The sequence below is a fragment of the Bison bison genome, unplaced genomic scaffold (genome assembly GCF_000754665.1).
Source record: "Bison bison bison isolate TAMUID 2011002044 unplaced genomic scaffold, Bison_UMD1.0 scf7180017864325, whole genome shotgun sequence".
Taxonomy (NCBI): domain Eukaryota; kingdom Metazoa; phylum Chordata; class Mammalia; order Artiodactyla; family Bovidae; genus Bison; species Bison bison.
In genome coordinates this window covers 1,748,489-1,769,807 of record NW_011494897.1, presented here as the reverse complement: position 1 = coordinate 1,769,807, position 21,319 = coordinate 1,748,489, and the positions used below count along the sequence as shown (strand labels likewise).

At 39.1% G+C, this 21,319-nt stretch overlaps 1 protein-coding gene across 1 annotated transcript in view; it reads right to left on the bottom strand.

Moving 5' to 3' along the window:
• The window catches only part of RAB3GAP2 (RAB3 GTPase activating protein subunit 2 (non-catalytic)), a 105,245-nt gene extending 85,786 nt beyond the window's left edge, over positions 1-19,459 (bottom strand). Inside the window, exon 1 of the mRNA XM_010853264.1 lies at positions 19,225-19,459. Coding sequence (XP_010851566.1) covers positions 19,225-19,339 — 115 coding nt within the window. The 5' untranslated portion in view covers positions 19,340-19,459. The remainder of the gene's footprint in view (positions 1-19,224) is intronic.
• Positions 19,460-21,319: the final 1,860 nt, after the last annotated feature.

Genomic DNA, 21,319 nt, shown 5'->3' with positions numbered 1-21,319 from the left:
GCAACCTAAAAGATGGGACTGAACATGTTATCTGCTGACAGGAGGATGGAAGCAAAAAGAACTTCCACTTATCTACAACGTTCCAAAAGCTGCTAAAATCAACTATATATTAGATGATTAAAAAAAAGTTACAGTATGGTACTTGAAATCATTGCTCAATTAGCTCTGTGGCAATATCCCCGTCTTTGGTACTTAAACACCAAATAGCTACTTTATAATGTGCCAAGCACACTGCTAGGTATAACATAGTACTAATCATTTATTTAACACTGTACAACTAATAGAAGATTTCCATACACACATCAATTGAACAATTTAACAAATGTTCTGTTAAATACCCTGTGCCAAATCCTGTAGTAGAAACAGAGAAAAATACAAACATATGAACTCCTTTTCTTTTTAAAGAATCTGTGATCTAGTGTAGGAGAGAGACAAACAAGTAATCGTTATGGTGATGGCTGTAACTGACTACTGACTACTATGGAAACTCAGATGAGGCCGTAAAAGAGACCAAAAACTACAGGGAGGAGTCATCTTAAATGAAATCTTATAAAAAGTGGCTAGAGGGACTTCGCTGGTGATCCAGTGGTTAGGACTTCGCTTTCTAATGCAGGGCTTCAGGTATGATTCCTGTTCAAGGAGCTAAGATGACAACGTGCCTTGGGGCCAAATATTGTAACCAGTTCAATAAAGACTTTAAAAATGATCCACAGATTTTTTTTTTTAAGTGGCTAGAAACTTTTCAAAGGCAAAGAGACAAAAAAAAAAAAAAAAAAAAGGAACCATTCAGACAGAGGTTATCATAACAACAACTAACATGTTTTCAGCATTTCTATATGCTTAAATGCTTTATTGACATTAATTCACATAAGCACGACAAGGATCCCCTATCTCTCTCTTTTTACAGAGAAAAGCAGATTGCCTAGTTTACATCACTTGCCTAAAATCCAGAGGATTAAATGGAGGGGCGGGGTTTGAATCCAGTTCTGCCTGAGTTCCAGAGCCCACGCTGCCTAGTATTCTCCCATACTTACTCCTACGGCCTGTGAATAAGAGTAAGATTAGGAAACAGTGGGGCTTACAAGTAAGACCAAAAGCAAGATTTCATTACATTAACATGGAAATATTCCTGTGATCTTGAACCTTGGAAATTTCTTTTTTGTAACTTGGAAAACTACAGTTGCTCTTTGGCAATCTAAATTTGCTAGGCAATCCCTTTAGTCTGCTCATTTTTCTACTGCATAGAAAGCAACTATCTTCTTATGGGCTGATGGTAACTAGGCCATCCGACTGATAATGTCTTTTGTACGAGAGAGCAAAATGTGTAGTAAAGCTTATTGCTCTAAGGTCCACAATTCAATGTTAAAACTGCTATAAAAATATCAAATTACCAAACTCTCTGGAAAAGCATGCAGAATTTAAAGTACTTCATGAAGGCCAGCTAATCATGTATTCATTCATGCATTCAACAAACACAACCCAGCATCTCTTCTGTGTTGGGCCCTGTGCTAAGTGCTGGACATACAAAAGCAAAATAAGCCTTCAAAGAGCTTAGTCTGTGCACATAACCTCTGTTGAAAAGAAAACTATAAAAAAATGTGTTATTTCTCCTCCATACTGGTAAAAAAGTACCCAGCTCCATTCACAAATGACTCATTCAATCAGGAGAAGACAGCAGAAATTTTGATTATCAGCCCCTGCCGAGACCCAGTTCTCTCCATAAAGCACAATTCAAAACATTCCAGGAAGAAAAAAACTCTGAGAAATACCTTCTTTTTACAAAACAGTGGTGCTCATGACGGTTTACCCATGTCTCAATGTCTCTGCCTGGGGAATTTCTATTAACTGGAGGCAAAGAAAAACTAATCAGGCACCTCCCACTGTCACAGGAATACATTTCCCAAAGGGGTCATGGTACAAAAAGGTTAAAGGAAGGTGAAGGTGAAAAACAGAACTGTTACTTGGAGAGGTTAAAGATATTTTTGAAGGTTGGTTTAGAATTCTCAGTATTATTTATAATAATGTAAGAAAATGGACTCCAAATTTTAGTCAACTTAAAAATGAGAAACATAAAAAAAAAAATCAAAGATGGAAACATCAGTAAATAAGGTACTACCTTCTGGCTACTGTTACTCAGTGTCAGTGATGTAAAGTTTGTAGCCTCCTGACTTCAGTAAAAATTCATCTGATACTGTTTTGCAGGCTGCTATTTGACAGCTACTGTTGAAGTATCAGAATCGTAGTACCTTACCAAGGTTATTTCTTATGTCCTCAAATACGAAAGCAGGTCAAGCACAATCTTCAAAAAAAGTTTATATTGAAAAAATAGCTGCTGAATGTCTAATAAAGATGCCATTCATATACAAAATTTTATTCAGGTGGTCTTTCCTTCTGGTAACTTTTCTATGAGGGATGCTCTTCTTCAATCCATGTCATTATCAGTATATTTTAATTGATTATTGATCAAATTTGTGAATAACAAGAGCAATGTGTTTTACATTTGAGAACTGGGCCATTTAATGTCAGTAAGGAACATTTACTACAAAACTTTAAGGTCTATAAATTTCTACATAACAGGAAGAAATAAGACATCAAAAGATGATGGTCTGTTAGAATAAATAGATCAAAACCTTCTATAAGCCAGGGTGATTTGAAAGTCCTAACTCTTGTATGTGTTGAGATGTAAGTCAGTTGAAACTCATTTGAAAAGATGTAAGTCCGATGTAACGCATTTGAAAAGATCCTGATGCTGGGAAAGATTGAAGGCGGGAGGAGAAGGGGACGACAGAGGATGAGATGGTTAGATGGCATCACCGACTCTATGGACATGAATTTGAGTAAGCTCCGGGAGTTGGTGATGGACAGGGAAGCCTGGCGTGCTGCAGTCCATGGGGATGCAAAGAGTTGGACACTACTGAGCAACTGAACTGAAGTCAGTTTAACAAAATGTACTATCACGAATGGACACTCAAGACATAAACTTCTTTAGGGTGATCAGGATCCAGTGTAGAATTCCCAAAACTGCACAAATCACCAAATCATCCAGTTCACCTAATGAGCCAAGTGGCATGCTTTTCAGTCTAAGGCTAGGCTATAAATTATGGGGTAATTTTAAGTATTTACCATCCCCCCATTTATTAAATAAGTAAGTCGTAACCACCTCATCTCTAGAAAGCAATCCTTTAAATGACACTGTCATCAACTGCCTGTATCCCAACAACACTGATCAGAATATTAAGAAAATGGCATCCACATCCATTGCCTTTACAAAACTGGAGCTACAGTCTCTTCTGCAGCATGGCCTCTCTAGGGAACCTTAAAATCTCTGCAAAGAGATTAAAACAATGAATTAGGGATCACTCAAGTTTCAGGGTTGACCCCATCCTGAAAATGTGAGGCAGGCTGTCCATGGATGACGCTCTGAAGAATACTAGCTTCAAGGATAAACTTCAATGCCAAACTAATCTGATCTAAAATCTGTTTTCCTCTGCCTGCCCTCATCCTTATTTCTATTCTGTCACTTCATTAGCCTCTTCATTTACTGGAGGGCAGTCTTTAGCAGCACGGTCCAATAAAAATGTAATACAAGCCACACATGCCCTGCTAAACTGACTAGCAGCCATATTTAAAAAGTAGAAACAGGTGAAGTTAACTTTAAAATGTTTTATTTAATATGTATAGCCCCAAACGTCATTTCAATATGTAATCACTATTAAGTTGTTCACGAGCTATTTCCCATTGGTTCTCTAAGTCTTAAAGATCCAACACGTATTTTACACTCAGCGCACATCTCAGCTGGGACCAGACATGTTCCTAGTGCTCCACTGCACAGTACGAGACAGCACAGGTCCAGAACAACTATTAGGTGTCTGGTGTCAGCCTGCCTGGGTTTGATACCCAGCTTTACCCCTGAGGGGTCATATATCCTTAGGCAATTTAATCTCTTCCCTCTCAGCTTCCTCTTTAGCAAAATGGAGTTAATAACTGTATCCATTTTTGTTAAGAGTTAAAAGAGCAGTGCTTGGCACATACACACCCTTGATGGCTGTTAAAACGATTACTCTCCAAACACAGCACCCTCTTTCTTCATTCTTACTCTCTGCATTAGCCTATCCCTTATCTGTCAACTAATTTAAGTATTCCCATTTGTCTCCAGCTCTCCAAATTCACCTTCTCCTTCAGGACTTGGATTAATTATTTATGAAGTTTTATTGCATCTATCAATGATCTTTCCCTCTTGTGAAACCACAGCATTTGATTATATTTTCCTTTCAGAATTATAAATTGCGTTGGGTCATTTGTTGTGTTGTTAACTTGTCTGGTTGATCTTAAATGAATACCGTGTCAATACAGCTAAACATTTAAGCCTTGGAGGACAAGGAATATACATACTGTGTGTGCTCAAACTCTTACACACACACATATATGCATCTTCAAGAACATTGTAGGTACTTAAATATTTATATCCATTTAGGACATCAAGTCTTTGAAAATAACCTTCTTACCCAAAGGTTTCCCCATATATCCCTATAAAAGAAGCAGGATTTAAATTAACATATTTAAATATAGTAAACAAATCAGATGTTGATTCTAAATATTTTAAATTTCCACAGAAATACAAAAACATTTTATTTTTATAAACTTTATATACAAAGACTTTATATTCCAAATCAAAACTATCTTTTGTAAATAAGTTTTCTATGTAAAATTATAAATATATTGATAAATTTTGATAATTCTCTATTCCATTTTAGTCAGAAAAAATAATTAACCATCTTTAGCTTTAGTTTTGATTAAGAACAGAAGAAACAGAATATTTTTGTTCTAATTAAAGTCTAAATGGCAGAATCTGACAATGTAAAAAAAGATCCTCTAGAAATATTGCTCAATATAGTTGGCCTAATATGGATTAATGGATCTTTGTATCTGATAGATACACACACACACACACGCACAATGCATATTTCAACATTTCAAAACAAAACTTGTATCATTGCTTTAAAAAGATCTTGCATCAGTAAAGAAAAACCAATACATTCAATTAAGCATTTACTTTCAACCTGACTTTTTGGTAGGCTAGAAAAAACAATTACAAAGAACACTGAGTTCCCAAATAAACACCATATCATTTTGAAGACAAAAAAGAACAACCACATCATTCTCAAAATGTGTCTGTATTCTATTATGCAAATATTCTTTTTGCCAACAGTGAATAAAACAGGTTATACTCAAAACAGCTAAGAAATGGCAAATATTGCCTATTGGAGACATCTACAATTAGATCATGAGACTGCCTCCCTAGGTTTGTTACTTTAGTGCTATGACTCATGTGCCAGATGCTGCTCCTAAAGCAGTGATTTTACAACTATAGCACAGCAGGACAGCATCAGCTGTAAGCCAAATATTTCAGATGTCCATGTTTCAACTGGGCTTTCCCACCTCATTTCCAGTACAGCCTACTGAAAAAAAAGGCACTTTCAAGTACATGAGACACGACTATCGAGCCTGTGTTTGAGAGCAGGGGAGCCACAACTACTGAAGCCCTCGTGCTCTAGAGGCCGTGCTCCGCGACAAGAGAAGCCACTGCACTGAGAAGCCTGCGCACTGCAACTGGAGAGTAGCCCCTGCTCACCACAACTAGAGAAAAGCCTGCACAGCAAGGAAGACCCAGGACAGCCAAAAACAAATTAAAAAAGTAAATAAATAAACAGTAACAATAAAAAGAAGTTTGCCAGTTTAGATTACTATGTTAGTTATAATTACTATGTCATTACTACTTCATTTGCTAAAATTACCCCTCACTCATATTTTATACCACACCTTGAATCATACTTGCTCTCTATTTAAACAAAATTCCTAAGCTTATCTCCAATCAACTTATATGATGTAGAGAGAAATAAACACGAGCAAAATGAAGTTATAAGTATTAGTAATGAAAAGCAACAACCTCCTCATTGACAAGTAATTTGACTTTTCAATCATTTTTTAATACATATCACTGAAGAGGACTATTTTGAACTGTCTAGAATAACTGGCAACATAAATTCTTGTTCTTACCCTTACCAGGTAAATGAATAAAACCAATGGCTTTAAAACATAAAATGTAACTACAACTTCCTCTAGGGAGAATTTTTTCCCTAAAGAGATTAGATTATACTAGTATTAAAAAAACTGTTCAGCTTCTCACTTGATATCATCAGTCATTTATAGTCACTGAAACCTTCGAACTATGGAGAAAACATTGTAATTCAAGCATCAAAAAATAATAGATGTCTTTTAAGGTATATTTCCAACGAATGAATTATTTTACCAACAAAAGCTTAAATGAGAAATTCAACTTTTGCTTTTCACAGTTCTATTTAATTTAAAATATACATTATTCCAATTTGCTTCTGAACAGTCTGTCCTCATAAACTGAGTAATAGTTTCACATTTAAAAAGAACCTGAAGCTAAAAAGGAAAATGAATTCTAGAAGTGGGCAATTAATTTGACAGTATTTGCTTTCTTCAATATAAGTATGTCAAGATCGAAAACTAAATGGGAAACTGAAATCATTAAATGTTAGGAAAAAGAAAATTTAATCTCCATGGTCTAAGAAAAGATCTTACTCGCATTGAAGCAAATTCATTTCCATTCTTCTAAAACAGGAAAAAGAGAATGTACTTGTTTCTATAAAGAGCACCAACCTCCAGAACTTGTAACTTGTAAATAATTCGTAGGTTCAACAATTTTAGTTGGCTATTCTTGGCCAAGCCACAGAAAGCATCACATAGCAATACAAAGAAAAAAAAAAAAAAAAATAAAGAATAGAGAAGCTACTTCATTTCCTATGCCTCAGAATTATTCATCTTTTTCTATTTCTAAAGAAATGGAAAATGGGAATATAAATTTTATATTAGCATATCCTCTCAGCACATAAAAATATGCAGCAATCTAAAATGAGGAGGCTCCCATTTTCAACAAACATCAGTTTCTTTCAAAACACCAGGATTAAATCAGACTAGGTCTGTAAGGCCCCTTCCAGTTCCAGATTTCTAAGGACTCCTGTTATCAAATAAGTGGCCTTCTATATCACTCAAGGAAAATGTTCTGACAGTTCAAAAAAGGACAGAACTGAAAATATCTTTAAGCAGAAACAAAGTGTATCCTCTTGCTCTAAAGGGCTTCCTTGGAGGCTCAGATGGTAAAAAAAAAAAAATCTGCCTGCAATGCAAGAGACCCAGGTTTGATCCTGGAGTCGAGAAGATCCCCTGGAGAAGTGAATGGCTACGCACTCCAGTATTCTTGCCCAGAGAATTCCATGGAGAGAAGAGCAGTGCATAGACTTGCAAAGAGTTGAAGACAACTAAGCAACTAACACTTTCACTTTTCTTGCTCTAAATAGTTACAAAAACACAAGTATGCTTCTTTTGCTCCAAATCTAAGAAATCTTTAGACTCATCCTAACAAAAATGATAAAAACAAACTGTAGACTTGAAGAAATTTAACATGCCCTATTCTTCTTTCTACTCATTTTATTTTTTAAATGAAGTCACTGACTAAGGGCAACGATATATTTTGTATATTAGATAGAACTTAGGCTACGGTTTTTCCAGTGGTCATGTATGGATATGGGAGTTGGACTGTGAAGAAAGCTGAGCGCCAAAGAATTGAGGCTTTTGAACTGTGGTGTTGGAGAAGACTCTTGAGAGTCCTTGGACTGCAAGGAGATCCGACCAGTCCATTCTGAAGGAGATCAGCCCTGGGATTTCTTTGGAAGGCATGATGCTAAAGCTGAAACTCCAGTACTTTGGCCACCTCATGCGAAGAGTTGACTCATTGGAAAAGACTCTGATGCTGGGAGGGATTGGGGGCAGGAGGAGAAGGGGACGACAGATAAGATGGCTGGATGGCATCACCAACTTGATGCACGTGAGTTTGGGTGAACTCCGGGAGTTGGTGATGGCAGGGAGGCCTGGTGTGCTGCAAGAGTCGGACACAACCGAGCAACTGAACTGAACTGAACAGGGAACATAAATGAAGGTGCAGGTATATAAATACTGCTCACCAAAGCTAATTTCTGCAAATTCTAAAGCCAATTCAGTATTTTCCTTACTTATTCAATTCTAATATGATTGTCCTTGTGAGAAAACTTTCCTCATAGTTAAGGTAAATTCTTCCAATACCAGCTTAATCTTGCTATTACTTGTTGCTTTTAAAAAAAAACAGATAAAGTCTGATAATAACATTAGCATCACCTAAGAACCATTTTTCATTTACTGGAAGAGCAAAAAGCAAAGAAACTGATAACACAGGAAGATGACAAATGTGTGTATAAATGAGCATTTCTGTTTACCATGGACAGGAATAAACCTGACCAATTTTTAGACTAACTATGTGACTGTGCTCAACAACTAAAATGTGAATTTCTATTATCCAGCAATTCCAATCCCAGAAATTTACATACAGAAATATTAACATCATAGGTAAAGCATGTATAAGGATGCTTACTAGAACATTTTCTTGTAGAAAAAATACTGGAAATACTCTAAATGTTCATTGATAGGGGAATGTTTAAAACCTGGTAGTCTTCACTGAAATAACTGTACAGGCATTAGAAAAAAAAAATGCTACAGTTATATACACAGGTTGAAAAAGAAATTGACATTTTTTGACACTGTCAAAACAGCTGACATTAAAAATTAACCAAAAAAGTTCCAGAAGGTACATTTTACAAAAATGAGGCCATAATATAAAATGTAAAATAGAGAAACAAAACATCCCAGCAGCATGTATGTTTACTGTGTAAGCAGAAAGTCTGGAAGATTCTCGCTAGGGCAGCACTTTATAATGACAGAATTTTCCATAATGATGGTGGTGTTCTGTATCTGTGCTGTCCATTAGGTAGCCAATAGGTAGGTACATGTGGCCACTGAAATGTAATTAGTATGACTGAAAAAGTGAACTGTAATTTTTACTTAATTTCTATTAATTTATACTTAAACAGCCACATGTAGTTAGTGGCTACTATACTAAAAAGCTTAAGACTAAAGTTTTAACATCTGGAAGGGGGGATATGAGTAGCTAGAAGACAGATTTTATGTCTGACTTTATACACTTAAAAAAAATAGAGGCGATGTAATAATAGGTGATTATCTCTCTTGACCTGAGAGTCTCTCTTCTGAAGAATTTATATGTGAGGCTTAGGCTCACATGATACAAAGAACAATGATCTGTGTTCAAAGAACTGTTTTTGGTCACCTTTTCAAAACAGCAATATGGTATGGCAGACACCCAAGAATTTCAAGAGTTCTTTCTCATGAGGAAAGTTCATTTAGGGTCTCGATAGTCCCAAATGATATTAACACAGCAGTCATACAAAAACACTTACTGTCGTACAGATCCAGAACTGTCCCTGTGTAGACCATTAAATACCATCTGAAGAATACCAATCTAAGGAAAAGATTCTTGACAGACACTACAAAGGCCACCCAACTGGTCATTCTATTTCCACTTTCACCCACCATTCCCATTCATTCTCTTCTTTGCTAACACAGAAATGTCTTTCAAATATTAACCTGGCTGTCCTATTTCTCAGTTCAAATTCCTTGCACAGGTTGCCACTGCTATGTTTCTCAAGTTTCAAACGCCATCACCCTGCTATTGCCTTAGTCCTGTCTTTACTTCTGAAGACCCTGATCTAGAGTTGTATAAACATCTCCCAAATGATCACCTACCTCTAACTCAGAACTACAAAACCTATCCTTTTCAGAGCCACCAAACCCATCTCTCTGCAAATCAAATCTTGAAATGCTATACTTTTGCCTTACATCAGTGGTTACCCTCTGCCTATAGCAGAGATGCCCAGGGAACTGCAAATGGATTACAGATGAGCCAAGATATTGATCCTCTCGGCTCTCAGGATAGCTTGGTAGGGCCTGGGGCTACTGGAACTTCTAGCAGGTCACTTCTCACCATGAACAGCTTTGTTTTACATTTTACGACCTATTTATTATCATACTAGTTTATATATTTTATTGACACACAACATAAAAGCTATCAGAACCATTTTTAAGTGCATTAGTAGTGTTTACTGACATTGTTGTGAAACAGAGCTTCAGACCTTTTCCATCTTGCAAATCTGAGACTGTAATACTCACTAGACAAGACTCCTTTTCTCCCTCTCCCTAGCTCCTAGTAACTACCATTCTACTTCCTGTTGCCATGAATTTAACTGTTTTAGATAAATGGAATAATTTAACTTTTAGATAAATGAATCATGCATTTATTTTTTCTGACTGGCTAATTTTTCACACAGCAGAATGTTCTCAAGGTCATTCATGTTGTCACATGTGATATGATTTCCTTCTTTTTAATGGCCAAATAATATTCCATCTTATACATATATATACCCCATTCCATTCATCCATCGACAGACATTTTGGTTGGTCCCACTCCTTGGTTTTTATGAACGATCCCTCTATGATTATGGGTGTGCAACTATCTCTTCTAGATACTATTTTCAGTTCTTTTAGATATACACCTCTAAGTGAGATCGCTCAATCATATAGTAATTCTATTTTAAATATGGTTTTCCACAGCAGTTGCACAATCCTAGCAACAGTGTACAGAGTTCCGGTTTCTCCATATCCTCGCCAACACTTGTTATTCTGTTTTTAGTTTTTTAATAGAAGCCAAGCTAGTGAGTGTGAGGTGATGCCTTACTGTGGTTTTCATTTGCATTTCTCATGATTCATGATACTGAGTATCTTTCATATGCTTACTGGTCATTTCTATAACATCTTTGGGAAAAAATCTATTCAAGTCTTTGCTCAGTTTTTACTTGTTGTATTTTGCTGTTACTAGGCTGGAGAAATAAGGTATTGTGAATACAGATCCTTTATCAGATATATGATTTGCAAATATTTTCTCCCATTCTGTAGGCTGCATTTTCACTTTGTTGACTGCATCTTTCAATTCACAAGTCTTAAGGTCTGATATAGCCCCATTTACCTATTTCTGCTTTTTTGCCTGTATTTTTGGTGTTATAACCAAAAACCCACTGCCAAATCCAATGTCATGAATTTTCCCCGGATGCTTTCCTCTGAATTTTATAGTGTTAAGTCTTATATTTAGGTCTTTAATCCATTTTTGTTAATTTTTGAATGTGGTATAAGATAAGGGTCCAACTTCATTCTCCTGTATTTGGATACGCAGTTTTCCCAACACCATTTGTTGAATAGACTGTCCTTTCCCCCTTGAGTGGTCTTGACACTCTTGTCAAAAATCACCTGATCATATATGCAAGGGTTTATTTCTGAGCTCTCTCTAATCCATTATTCTGTCTTTATGCCAGTACCACATTTTTGATTACTATAGCTTTGTATATATTTTGAAAATAAAAAAGTAAAGTCCTCCAACTTCTTCCTCCTTCTTTAAAATTGTTTTCACTATTCAGGGCCTAGGTCTCATTTTTTATGCATGTTATAATGAAAAAGAAAAAAAAAAAAAACACACTGGGAACAACAGCTCCATAGAATGTCTTCAAGCTTTCTGATTATATACACCCCAAAAGAATTTTTCAATAATATGTGCCTCCTTGACAAAAATGTAATTTCTGATATACTAAACATGGATATTTTAATATAGTATTTATATCATCCTTTTAAATTTATTCAGTGGATTCTAAATACTTTTGGGAAATAATACTCACAAATACCCATTTTAAAACTATGATTAGTGTCTCTAAGAATAATTTTATAAGTTCTTTTTTCTCACTGAATTCTTATCTCCATTCTATTTCCTCCACAGAATGCTATTTTAATGTAATACAGATATATATCATCAGTCCGAAAGTTTCTCTGCAAAAAGAGTTAAGAATTCACAAAAAAGTTTTCTTGGGATCTAAGGCTCTAAATATTATTGTTTTATTACAATTATTATTAGAAGCAGATAACTGAAAAAACATACATTATCACAACTTTGAGAAATAATTATTAAACATTAATAGCAAATATTATTTGGAAATCCCTTGTTGAGATGGATGGGGGGTGGAGTTTACAGAGACTTAAACACAAATTTTTGCTTAAATGCTTTGGAAGCAACTTCCTATAATAATATTTAAAATGTGTGAGAAGTAAGCCTTTGTGTAGTAAAGCAGAAGGGAGGGTGGGAAAGTAGGCATTTACACAGGTGCATCTGGAAACTAATCTATTTAAAACTATCTGTTCCCAAGTAACCCTAAGCAAATTTCCTTGTAATTCCTAAGTATTCTTATTTCCTTTCTACTGCATAAAATCTAAATTCCTCTGCCAATCTGTCTCTTTACCCTACCATATCCCACTCTTCCAACAGAATTTACTATCTCCATCTTTCTGAACCCCATACTGTTTCACATCCCTTGCCTGGCCATTTTCTCTCCACCTGAACCTCTGTGAAACTATTAAGACATGGTGAAAACAGTTCCTTTGTGAAGATTTTTCTGAGTCCACTATACAGCATTAGCCAACACCCCTTCATTCTCCAACTATCATATGCCAAATTATAGCACAGTACCTCTAACACTTCTTTTACATACTGATCTCCTTTATTGGCTCAAAGGTCCTTGAGGAGAGGGACCTATTTTATTTACCTTTAGGACTACTTTGTATGTAGTAGATGCTCAATAAGTACCAGCTGAATAAAGGAATTAATTAGTCCTGTGTCAGTTTTGTCATCGACAGAAATTTATCTCCTAAGACCTCTTCCAACCTTAAACAGCTACTGAAGTGCAGTAACTAGGAATTTTCTGAAATTCTTATAAATATTCTACTTTCAGATTACTTTTCTCTCCCTACTATGATCACAAACAAATGAAAGCATTTCACTCAGTATAAAAAAATGGGTACTTTATACCATTTATAATATTCCAAATTGAGTCCATGACTTTAGGTTATCCTAAAAAGCATACTTTTCTTAGTGATTGGACAAAAACAAACTTTAATTGATGACTCCAAGGTAATTTCCTGTATGCTTTATCTTCTTCTATCTTTCTGGTAAAAGAGCAAGAAGGAAAGTAGAGGCTGCTCTACCTCATTAGAATGTTAACAGAAAATTAACTTACTATTAGGTAAATTAATGTGCTGTGCTTAGTTGTTCAGTTGTGCCCAACTCTTTCTGACCCCATGGACTGCAGCTTGCCGGGCCCCTCTGTCCATGAGGATGCTCCAGGCCAGAATACTGGAGTGGGTTGCCATGCTCTCCTCCAGGGGATCTTCCTGACCCAGGGATCAAACCCAGGTCTCCCGCATTGCAGGCAGATTCTTCACCAACTGAGCCACCAGGGAAGCCCAGGTAAATTAACAGATCCACAATATTATAATATGTAAATTACCTCCAAATAGTCTGATTCTCCCTATCTGTACATGTATTTCTTCCCTTCTCTCTCTTTTTTTTTTGGCCTAAAAAAATGAAAATGAGTCACTCAGTTGTGTTTGACTCTTTGCGACCCCATGGATTGTAGACCACCAGGTTCCTCTGACCATGGAATTCACCCAGAACACTGGAGTGGGTGGCTGTTCCCTTCTCCAGGGGATCCTCCCAACCCAGGGATCGAATTCAGCAATTACAAATATCAGAAAACTCTGGTACAGAAATCCAATCTCCCTGGAAACTGTGTCACTGTAGGCCAGGTGGGGACCTATACTATTGCCCATCTCCAAAATGTCAAAATATGAGAGCAAATTTTATGTCTAAAACAGCATCTGATTGAGTAGAACCAGTTATTAATCGCTTGCAATGAGGGAGACCTGGGTTCAATCCCTGGATTGGGAAGATCCCCTGGAGGAGGGAATGGCAACCCACTGTAGTGTTCTTGCCTGGAGAATCCCATGGACAGAAGAACCTGGGGGCCTACAGTCCATGGGGTCAAAAAGAGTCAGACATGACTGAGCGACTAAGCAGAGCACAATTATTAACATTTATCTGGAGAAGGCAATGGCAGCCCACTCCAGTACTCTTGCCTGGAAAATCCCATGGGCGGAGGAGCCTGGTAGGCTGCAGTCCATGGGGTCGCTAGGAGTCGGACATGACTGAGCGACGTCACTTTCACTTTTCACTTTCATGCACTGGAGAAGGAAATGGCAACCCACTCCAGTGTTCTTGCCTGGAGAATCCCAGGGACGGGGGAGCCTGGTGGGCTGCTGTCTCTGGGGTTGCACAGAGTCGGACACAACTGAAGCGACTTAGCAGCAGCAGCAGCATTAGTATAAATTAATGTAAAGACTGGGAAATAGGGTTCAAGATCTCTTTTAAAGCAATAGACGACAGTCTCATTTCATAGTTGATGATACAAAGTAACACAAAGTCATACTGTTGTTTATTCTCTGACAATTCAAATATAGAGGTGTAGTTTTGAGTTCAGGGTTCCCAGTACTAGGTCTCACTTTGTCAACAGCAGCCATCCACATTAAAAAAAGAAACAAACAAACAAAACCATTAAACCAACAGACAAGTCTTCAAAATTATCAGCTGCCTAGGACAAATCATGACAAGTAATTCAGTTTTCTATTTTTTGCAGGAGGGGGCTGTTTATATATCCTCCAGAGATGAGCTTATATAAGAAATTAAACTATATAAGCTTGAGGCTTCCCTGGTGGTCCCATGGTTAAGAATCTACCTTGTAATGCAAGAAACAAGTTCTATCCCTGATTGGGGAACTAAGATCCCATATGCAGCAGAGCAACCGAGCCCACGCGCCCCAACTACTAAGCCTGAGTGTCACAACTAGAGAATCTGTGCTTTGCAACGAAAGATCCTTCATGATGCAAAGAAGATCCGTTATGCAGTAACCAAAGATTTCAAATAAATATTTTTTGAAAAGATACATACTAAAAGCAAAACTATATAAACTAAATAAAATGATCTCATGATTTCTATTTCCCAGTAATCATTTAGAACAAAGTGAAGAAAAGCAAAACCAAATAACCACCATAACTTCATTTTTACAATGCAAATTTTCACCCTCATAAAAATTTAGGTTCAGATTTTCTTAAAGATGAACTCTTCACAAAGCCTGATGTTTTGTAAAAGATGGGCAGAGAGATTACTGAGATCTATAAACCAGTCATTCCAAGAATTCCAAGTAAACTATTTACAACAGGACAAGCTATTTTTTAGACTTTCATTTCTAAATTAAAGCACCATTTTAACTGTAAAATACAGATCTGGCAAAGGGGTTCACTGATTAAGAGGGTTTTTTCTCCACTTATCTTCCACTTGAATTGCTAGTAGCCACAATAATACCAACATACATATACCAAATAATTTTATTTAAAAGGGTAATAAATTAAATTGTATTTGAAAACTCACAGGCATATTATAAATTAATCTGATGTCTCAGGTATGATTATATTCCCAAACGCCTGGATCAAATTCATAGCCTATGGCTACTCTCCACTGTGTGACCCTGCACAAGTATTCAATCTGTAGCTGCCTAAATTTCAGCATTCATAACCATGCCATACAACATGGTAGCCACCAGCCATATCTGACTATTTAAATTTAATTAAAATTAAGTAAAATTAAAAATTCTGTTCCTCGCAGCAACTGCCACATTTCAACGGCTAGTTCTGGCAAGAAACGACCGTACTGAACAATACAGACTTGGTGATGAAAATAAACAAGATGAAATGCCTGCAAGTAACAAATGAGAAAAAGTGATAGTGATGCTGTTTTAGATTACATACTCAAAAAAGGTCTCCCTGAGATGCACTGAGCATGCAAGGATCTGCAGACAACATCCAAGGTGGGGACAAGAGCAAGGGCAATGGTCTGAGGTACAAACGAGCCTGGTGGGTTTCCCTGGAGGCTCAGAAGGTAAAGAATCAGCCTGCAATGAGGGAGACCTGGGTTCGATCCCTGGGTTGGGAAGATCCCCTGGAGGAGGGCATGGCAACCCACTGTAGTATTCTTGCCTGGAGAATCCCATGGACAGAGGAGCCTGGCAGGCTACAGTCCATGGAGTCGCAAACAGTAGGACACAACTAAGCAACTAAGCACATCACAGCTTTAACAACAAAAAAGTGTCTGAAGCATAAGAAATAAGGGGAAAAGAGTATGAGGGTACAAGAAGCGGCAGGAAGTGGGGTCTCACGGTCCTTTAAGCCATGTGAGAACTTTGGATTTTATATTAAGTGCAACTGAAACCACAGGCAGTTATAGAGAGAAGACTGTTATGATTAAACTGTCTTCAAAAGTTCACTTTGACAGCTTTTGGAACTAACTACGAGTTAACTAACTAACAAGTTAACTAACAAGTCTACAAATTAACAAGTCTAGAGAGGGTATGGAGAAAAGGGAACCTTCTTACACTGTTACTGGGAATAAAAGTTGGTTCAGTCACTATGGAAAACAGTATGAAGGTTCCTCAAAAAAAAAAAAAATAAAATAAAAATAGAACGGACTTATGACCCACCAGCAATCCCATTCCTGAGCATGTACCCAGACAAAACTGTAATTCAAAAAGCTACATGCACCCCTATGTTCACAGCAGCACTATTCACAATAGCCAAGACGTGGAAACAACCTAAATGCCCACTAAGAGATGAATGGATAAGGAAAATGTGTATATATATACACACACACACATCACACACAACGGAATATTACTCAGCCATTAAGAAGAATGAAATAATGCCATTTGCAGCAACATGGACGGACCTAGAGATTACCATACTAAACAAAGTGAGTCAGAAAAAGACAAATACTATATATCACTTACACGTGAAATCTAAAATACCACACAAATGAACATATCTACCAAAGAAAAACAGACTTAAGGACACAGAATAGACTTGTGGTTGCCATAGGGGAGGGGGTTAGGGGCGGGAAGGATTGGGAGATTGGGATTAGCAGATACAAACTATCATACACAGGAAAAAAGCCAAAACCAACCATAGAAGCAGGAAGATCCATTAAAAGACCAGTTCCATCTAGCACCTGAGAGAAGATGGTGGCCTGGACAAGGGGAGTGGCAATGGGATAGAGGAAATGTGTTTTTTCCTCTGCATCCTTTATCTACAGTCCTATATCCACCATCATTCACAACCTGGCTCCTTGGAACAGGCAAATTTATTTTTTAACTCCTCTCCCGCCCTTCCCCTGAAACTGTCCTAAGGTCCTAGTCACCTCCATCCACCCAAAGCCAATGAACACTTTTCCATCCTCATCCTAGCTGATCTCTGCTGTGTTCACAACTACTGACCACTCCTCCCTTTCATCAGATTCTCTCTCACTTCTGGGGCATTACGTTCACCTAGTTTTCCTCTTTCTGTTAAGTCTTCTTCCCATTCATCTCTATGTGACTTAAACTTCAGTGCTCCTCTATGGTTACATCTTCAGTCCTGCATTCATTTCACTATATTCATAACCCTTGAGACGGACTGACACTTTTTACTGGTAACTCCTGAGTTAACACCTCGAGGCCAGGGATCCTTATTAAGTTTTAGACCTGTTCGACTAGACACTGCATACATTTAAAACTGGACAAACTAGAAGCATTTAAGATGTAAAAGATCCAAAACCGATCTCCTTCATTCCCTTTCATTAGAAACCCTTGCCCAAGTCAAAAGCCAAAGGCAACCTCACCTCCCTCTCACTCACCAGCTACAACCCCCAGCACCAGATCTTCACTAGGTCCTGCAGATTCTTTCTTAATATCTTCCTGATCTAGCTGCTGATCTCAAGTCCTGCGGAAGCTACTTTAGTCCATGCTTGCATCATTTTTGCATGGGTTATTGAAATATCCTCAGAATGAAGTTCCCTGCTTCCTATCTCTCCTCCATACTGCTGCCAACACACTTAACAAGTATGCAAGAATTTTGCTGATTCCATTAAGGACAAATTTTATCACATCATTCCTTTGCTTAATGTCTTCAGATGTATCTGACTCCTTTCACAAGGCTTCTCATGATCAAGCTCCTTATTACCTTTATGACTCTTCTCCTCACACCGTCCTCTTCAGTCATTCAGCCTTTCTTAGCTAAATACCATGCCATTTCAGGCCTCCCTTCTTCTACAGGTGCTATTCCCTCTCCCCTATTCATCTAAGGGCCACGTCAAAGGTAGACTTAAGTACCTCCACTTCAAAGACTGTATCACCTAGTGCCATATGTATATATACGGCTCACACTGTACAGGAGGGGTTAACTTATTTGTCCCAGTACACTATACTGCTCCTAGAGGACAGAGACCACCAGTCTCACTTGATTGGCAGCACTACCGACAGCACAGAGCTAACAGTCATAAATAGATGTGATTTGATACTTTCTAAATTTTAAAAACGGAGAGAAACTTATTTACTGGGCTTTTCATCATCATTCCAATACAGCACAAAGCAACAGCACTTTGGACATATGGCTTTGCAGTAAAATGGAAATAAAAAAAGAAACTGACACACAAAACATACCCCCTTTAAAAGGTAAAACGTAGGAAATTCTGAGGAATTCTGCGGCAGAATAAACAGACTTGGGGTTTTACACTACGTGGGCAAGTCACGCTGTTTGATGATAATAAGCAGAAGGCTTCTCATCTCATTAACTTTTCATGGCCAAGCTGCTGTGATTTTAACTCCTGATGTGGCTTCTCACTCCCTGACAGGTTATTTTCCTTTATTTGGGAGCCTCCAACTCACCACCTCAGGAGTCTCTCACTTGTCAATCACTTATTTTCTAAACCTGAATGGGAAGAAAGGGGATGGAAGAAGGCAGAGAGTGGGCGATGACAGACACTTTCGGAAAGAGAAGCAGCAGAAGGCCACACAGTCCCAAACACGGAGGAGCGTGGGGGCTGAGGCGAAACCAGGATAGCGCGCTGACAGCTGGCGAGGAGTGGGGAGGAGGATGCGATCAAGGGGCAGGCAGTGTGGAACGGGGGACCCCGGGCCGGAGGGAGAGGGGGAGACGGAGAAGAGACTCAGAGAGAAAAGTAGGAGTTGCGGGGTGGGGAAGTGGGCTAGGCAGAGAGCAGAGCAAGCCAGACGCAGTGTTTGGGCTGAGGGCGGAGTGGCTTAGGCGAGAGGAAGACAACACCGACGCAGTCGGGGCAGACGGACGCGGCTTCAGGACGCACGGCAGGGGATCCGCGCGGAAAGGAAAGGGGAGGCGAGGGAGGAACTAGGAGCGCCGGGGCGGGCGGGAGACCCGCGCCCGCCGCGCAGGTCCCGCGGAAGGAGGCGGGGAAGGGAGCGGCGAGGCGGGGGCACTTACTGGGGTCCCTCCTCACGGCGCCGCTGGGGGTCTCCTCCCGCAGATGAGGGAAGAGGAAGTCCCGGGCGGCCTGGAGGTCCTGGAAGGAGCAGAACTGGACAATGGAGCAGGCCATGGCTCGGGGAAGCCCGCTCGGGCATTCACCTTACCTCACCACGCCCTGCCCCCCAGCCACCCCGCCGCTGCTCCAGCCGCCACCGCGGAGCCCGGAGAGCTTCAGCCACGCAGGGGGCGGGGAAACCAAACCGGAAGCTGTCAGCGCCCTCGGTTCCGCCGTCCGGCGCACTGCGCATGCGCGGGACAACCCAGGCGCTCTGGCGGGCGAAAGCCGAATCACCTGACCGGCGGCGTCCGCGGGGTGTAACGTCGCTGTGGAGGCGGGGATCCGGCTTCAGTCCGGGTTCTGCATTCGCACCGGGGGTGAACCCTTTTAGTCATTCTGGCTCTTAGCCAGAGGTGACCTCATTGGACGTTGTCCGCGCCGGCCTTTGAGCCATTTAACCAGTCTTCTAGATGGCCTGGTAGAGAATAATACCTGTTAAGCTACTGCCAGGCCAGTGGGGGACGGTGTCGTGCAAGTATCTGAGTTTGAAAAGATCAAATTCTCTTCTGGAAGTCAGCTCCGTCAAGCCTAGTTCTAAACGCCTCATATAAATTCTCGTCACACTATGCACGCCTAATATAGTACTTATTATACTGTATTGTCCTCTGTTGTTTTCCGACATCCGTTTGCTTTTTCATTCGTTTCTCCGTCCATTCAACAAATTCATTGCTCCTCTTCTGTGTCAGGCACGCAAGGCTTCAGTATAAAGCAGAGACCAAAAGAGGTGAAATACTTGTTCCATGGAGCTTAAAATTCTGATGGTTGACATGGATAGTAAGATATTAATTACTCAACTATTTAACTGAAATTATCATGATGCTAGGAAGAAAAGAAGTAAGTTCATAGCATAACAGGGAACCTCACCAAGTTGTTTTGTTTTATTTGGTTGGAGGTGTTGCCAGTTTCAGGAACAGACTTCATTGTAAATTCCTGAAGGTTGGGATGTCATTTTGTGTCCTTTATATTCAGTGTCTCTTCCCAGGACTTGGCACATAGTGCTCAATAAATATTTCCTGGAGGAATAAATGAAATGGAATATGTACATAAGGTAAATAGAATAACCCACTTCTTTTACAAAGCACTTTATATTTTTTTAAAGTATTTTTCCACACACTTTCAAGGTAGGTAGTCACAATGCCATCCTGAATGTGTCTTATCTCAATTTTTGTAAATGAGATATATGTGTGTGTATCTGAGAAGACCCTTTTGTTATTCAGTTGCTAAGTTGTGTCAGACTCTGCAACCCCATGGACAACAGCTCACCAAGCTTCCCTGTCCTTCACTATCTCCCTGAGTTTATTCAAGCTCAGGTCCATTGAGTTGTTGATGCTATCTAACCATCTCATCGTCTGTCACCCCCTTCTCCTCTTGCCCTTTCCCAGCGTCAAGATCTTTTCTAATGAGTCAGCTCTTCGCATCAGGTGGCCAAAGTATTGGAGCTTCAGCATCAGTCCTTCCAATGAATATTCAAGGATGATTTCTTTAGGATTGACTGGTTTGATTTCCTTGCTGTTCAAGGGACTCTCAGGAGTCTTCTCCAACATCACAGTTGGAAAGCATCAATTCTTTGGCACTCAGCCTTTATGGTCCAACTCTCATCTGTACATGACTACTCAAAGAGAAGACCCTTTAAGCACATTTAAATGATTTTTCTAAAAAGTAAAAGCTGAAAAAGATAACATTCCTTCTTGATCTCATAAGGGATCACATGGCACTTAGAACTGGATTATGTAAGCTGTCTATAATATGTCATTTTGTTGCAGGAAAAGGGACCCCTTCCAGGGCCCAAGAATGGGCTGACACATGGAAGTGAGTTGACTGAGGAAACACAGGTGTTGACAAAGTAAGAGACTTTATTGGGAAAGGGCACTCTGGTAGAGAGCTGCAGGGTGAGGAAATCCAGGAGAACTCTTCTGCCATGTGGTTCACAGTCTTGGGTTTTACAGTAATCTGGTTGGTTTCAGGTTGTCTCTGGCCAATCACTGTGACTCA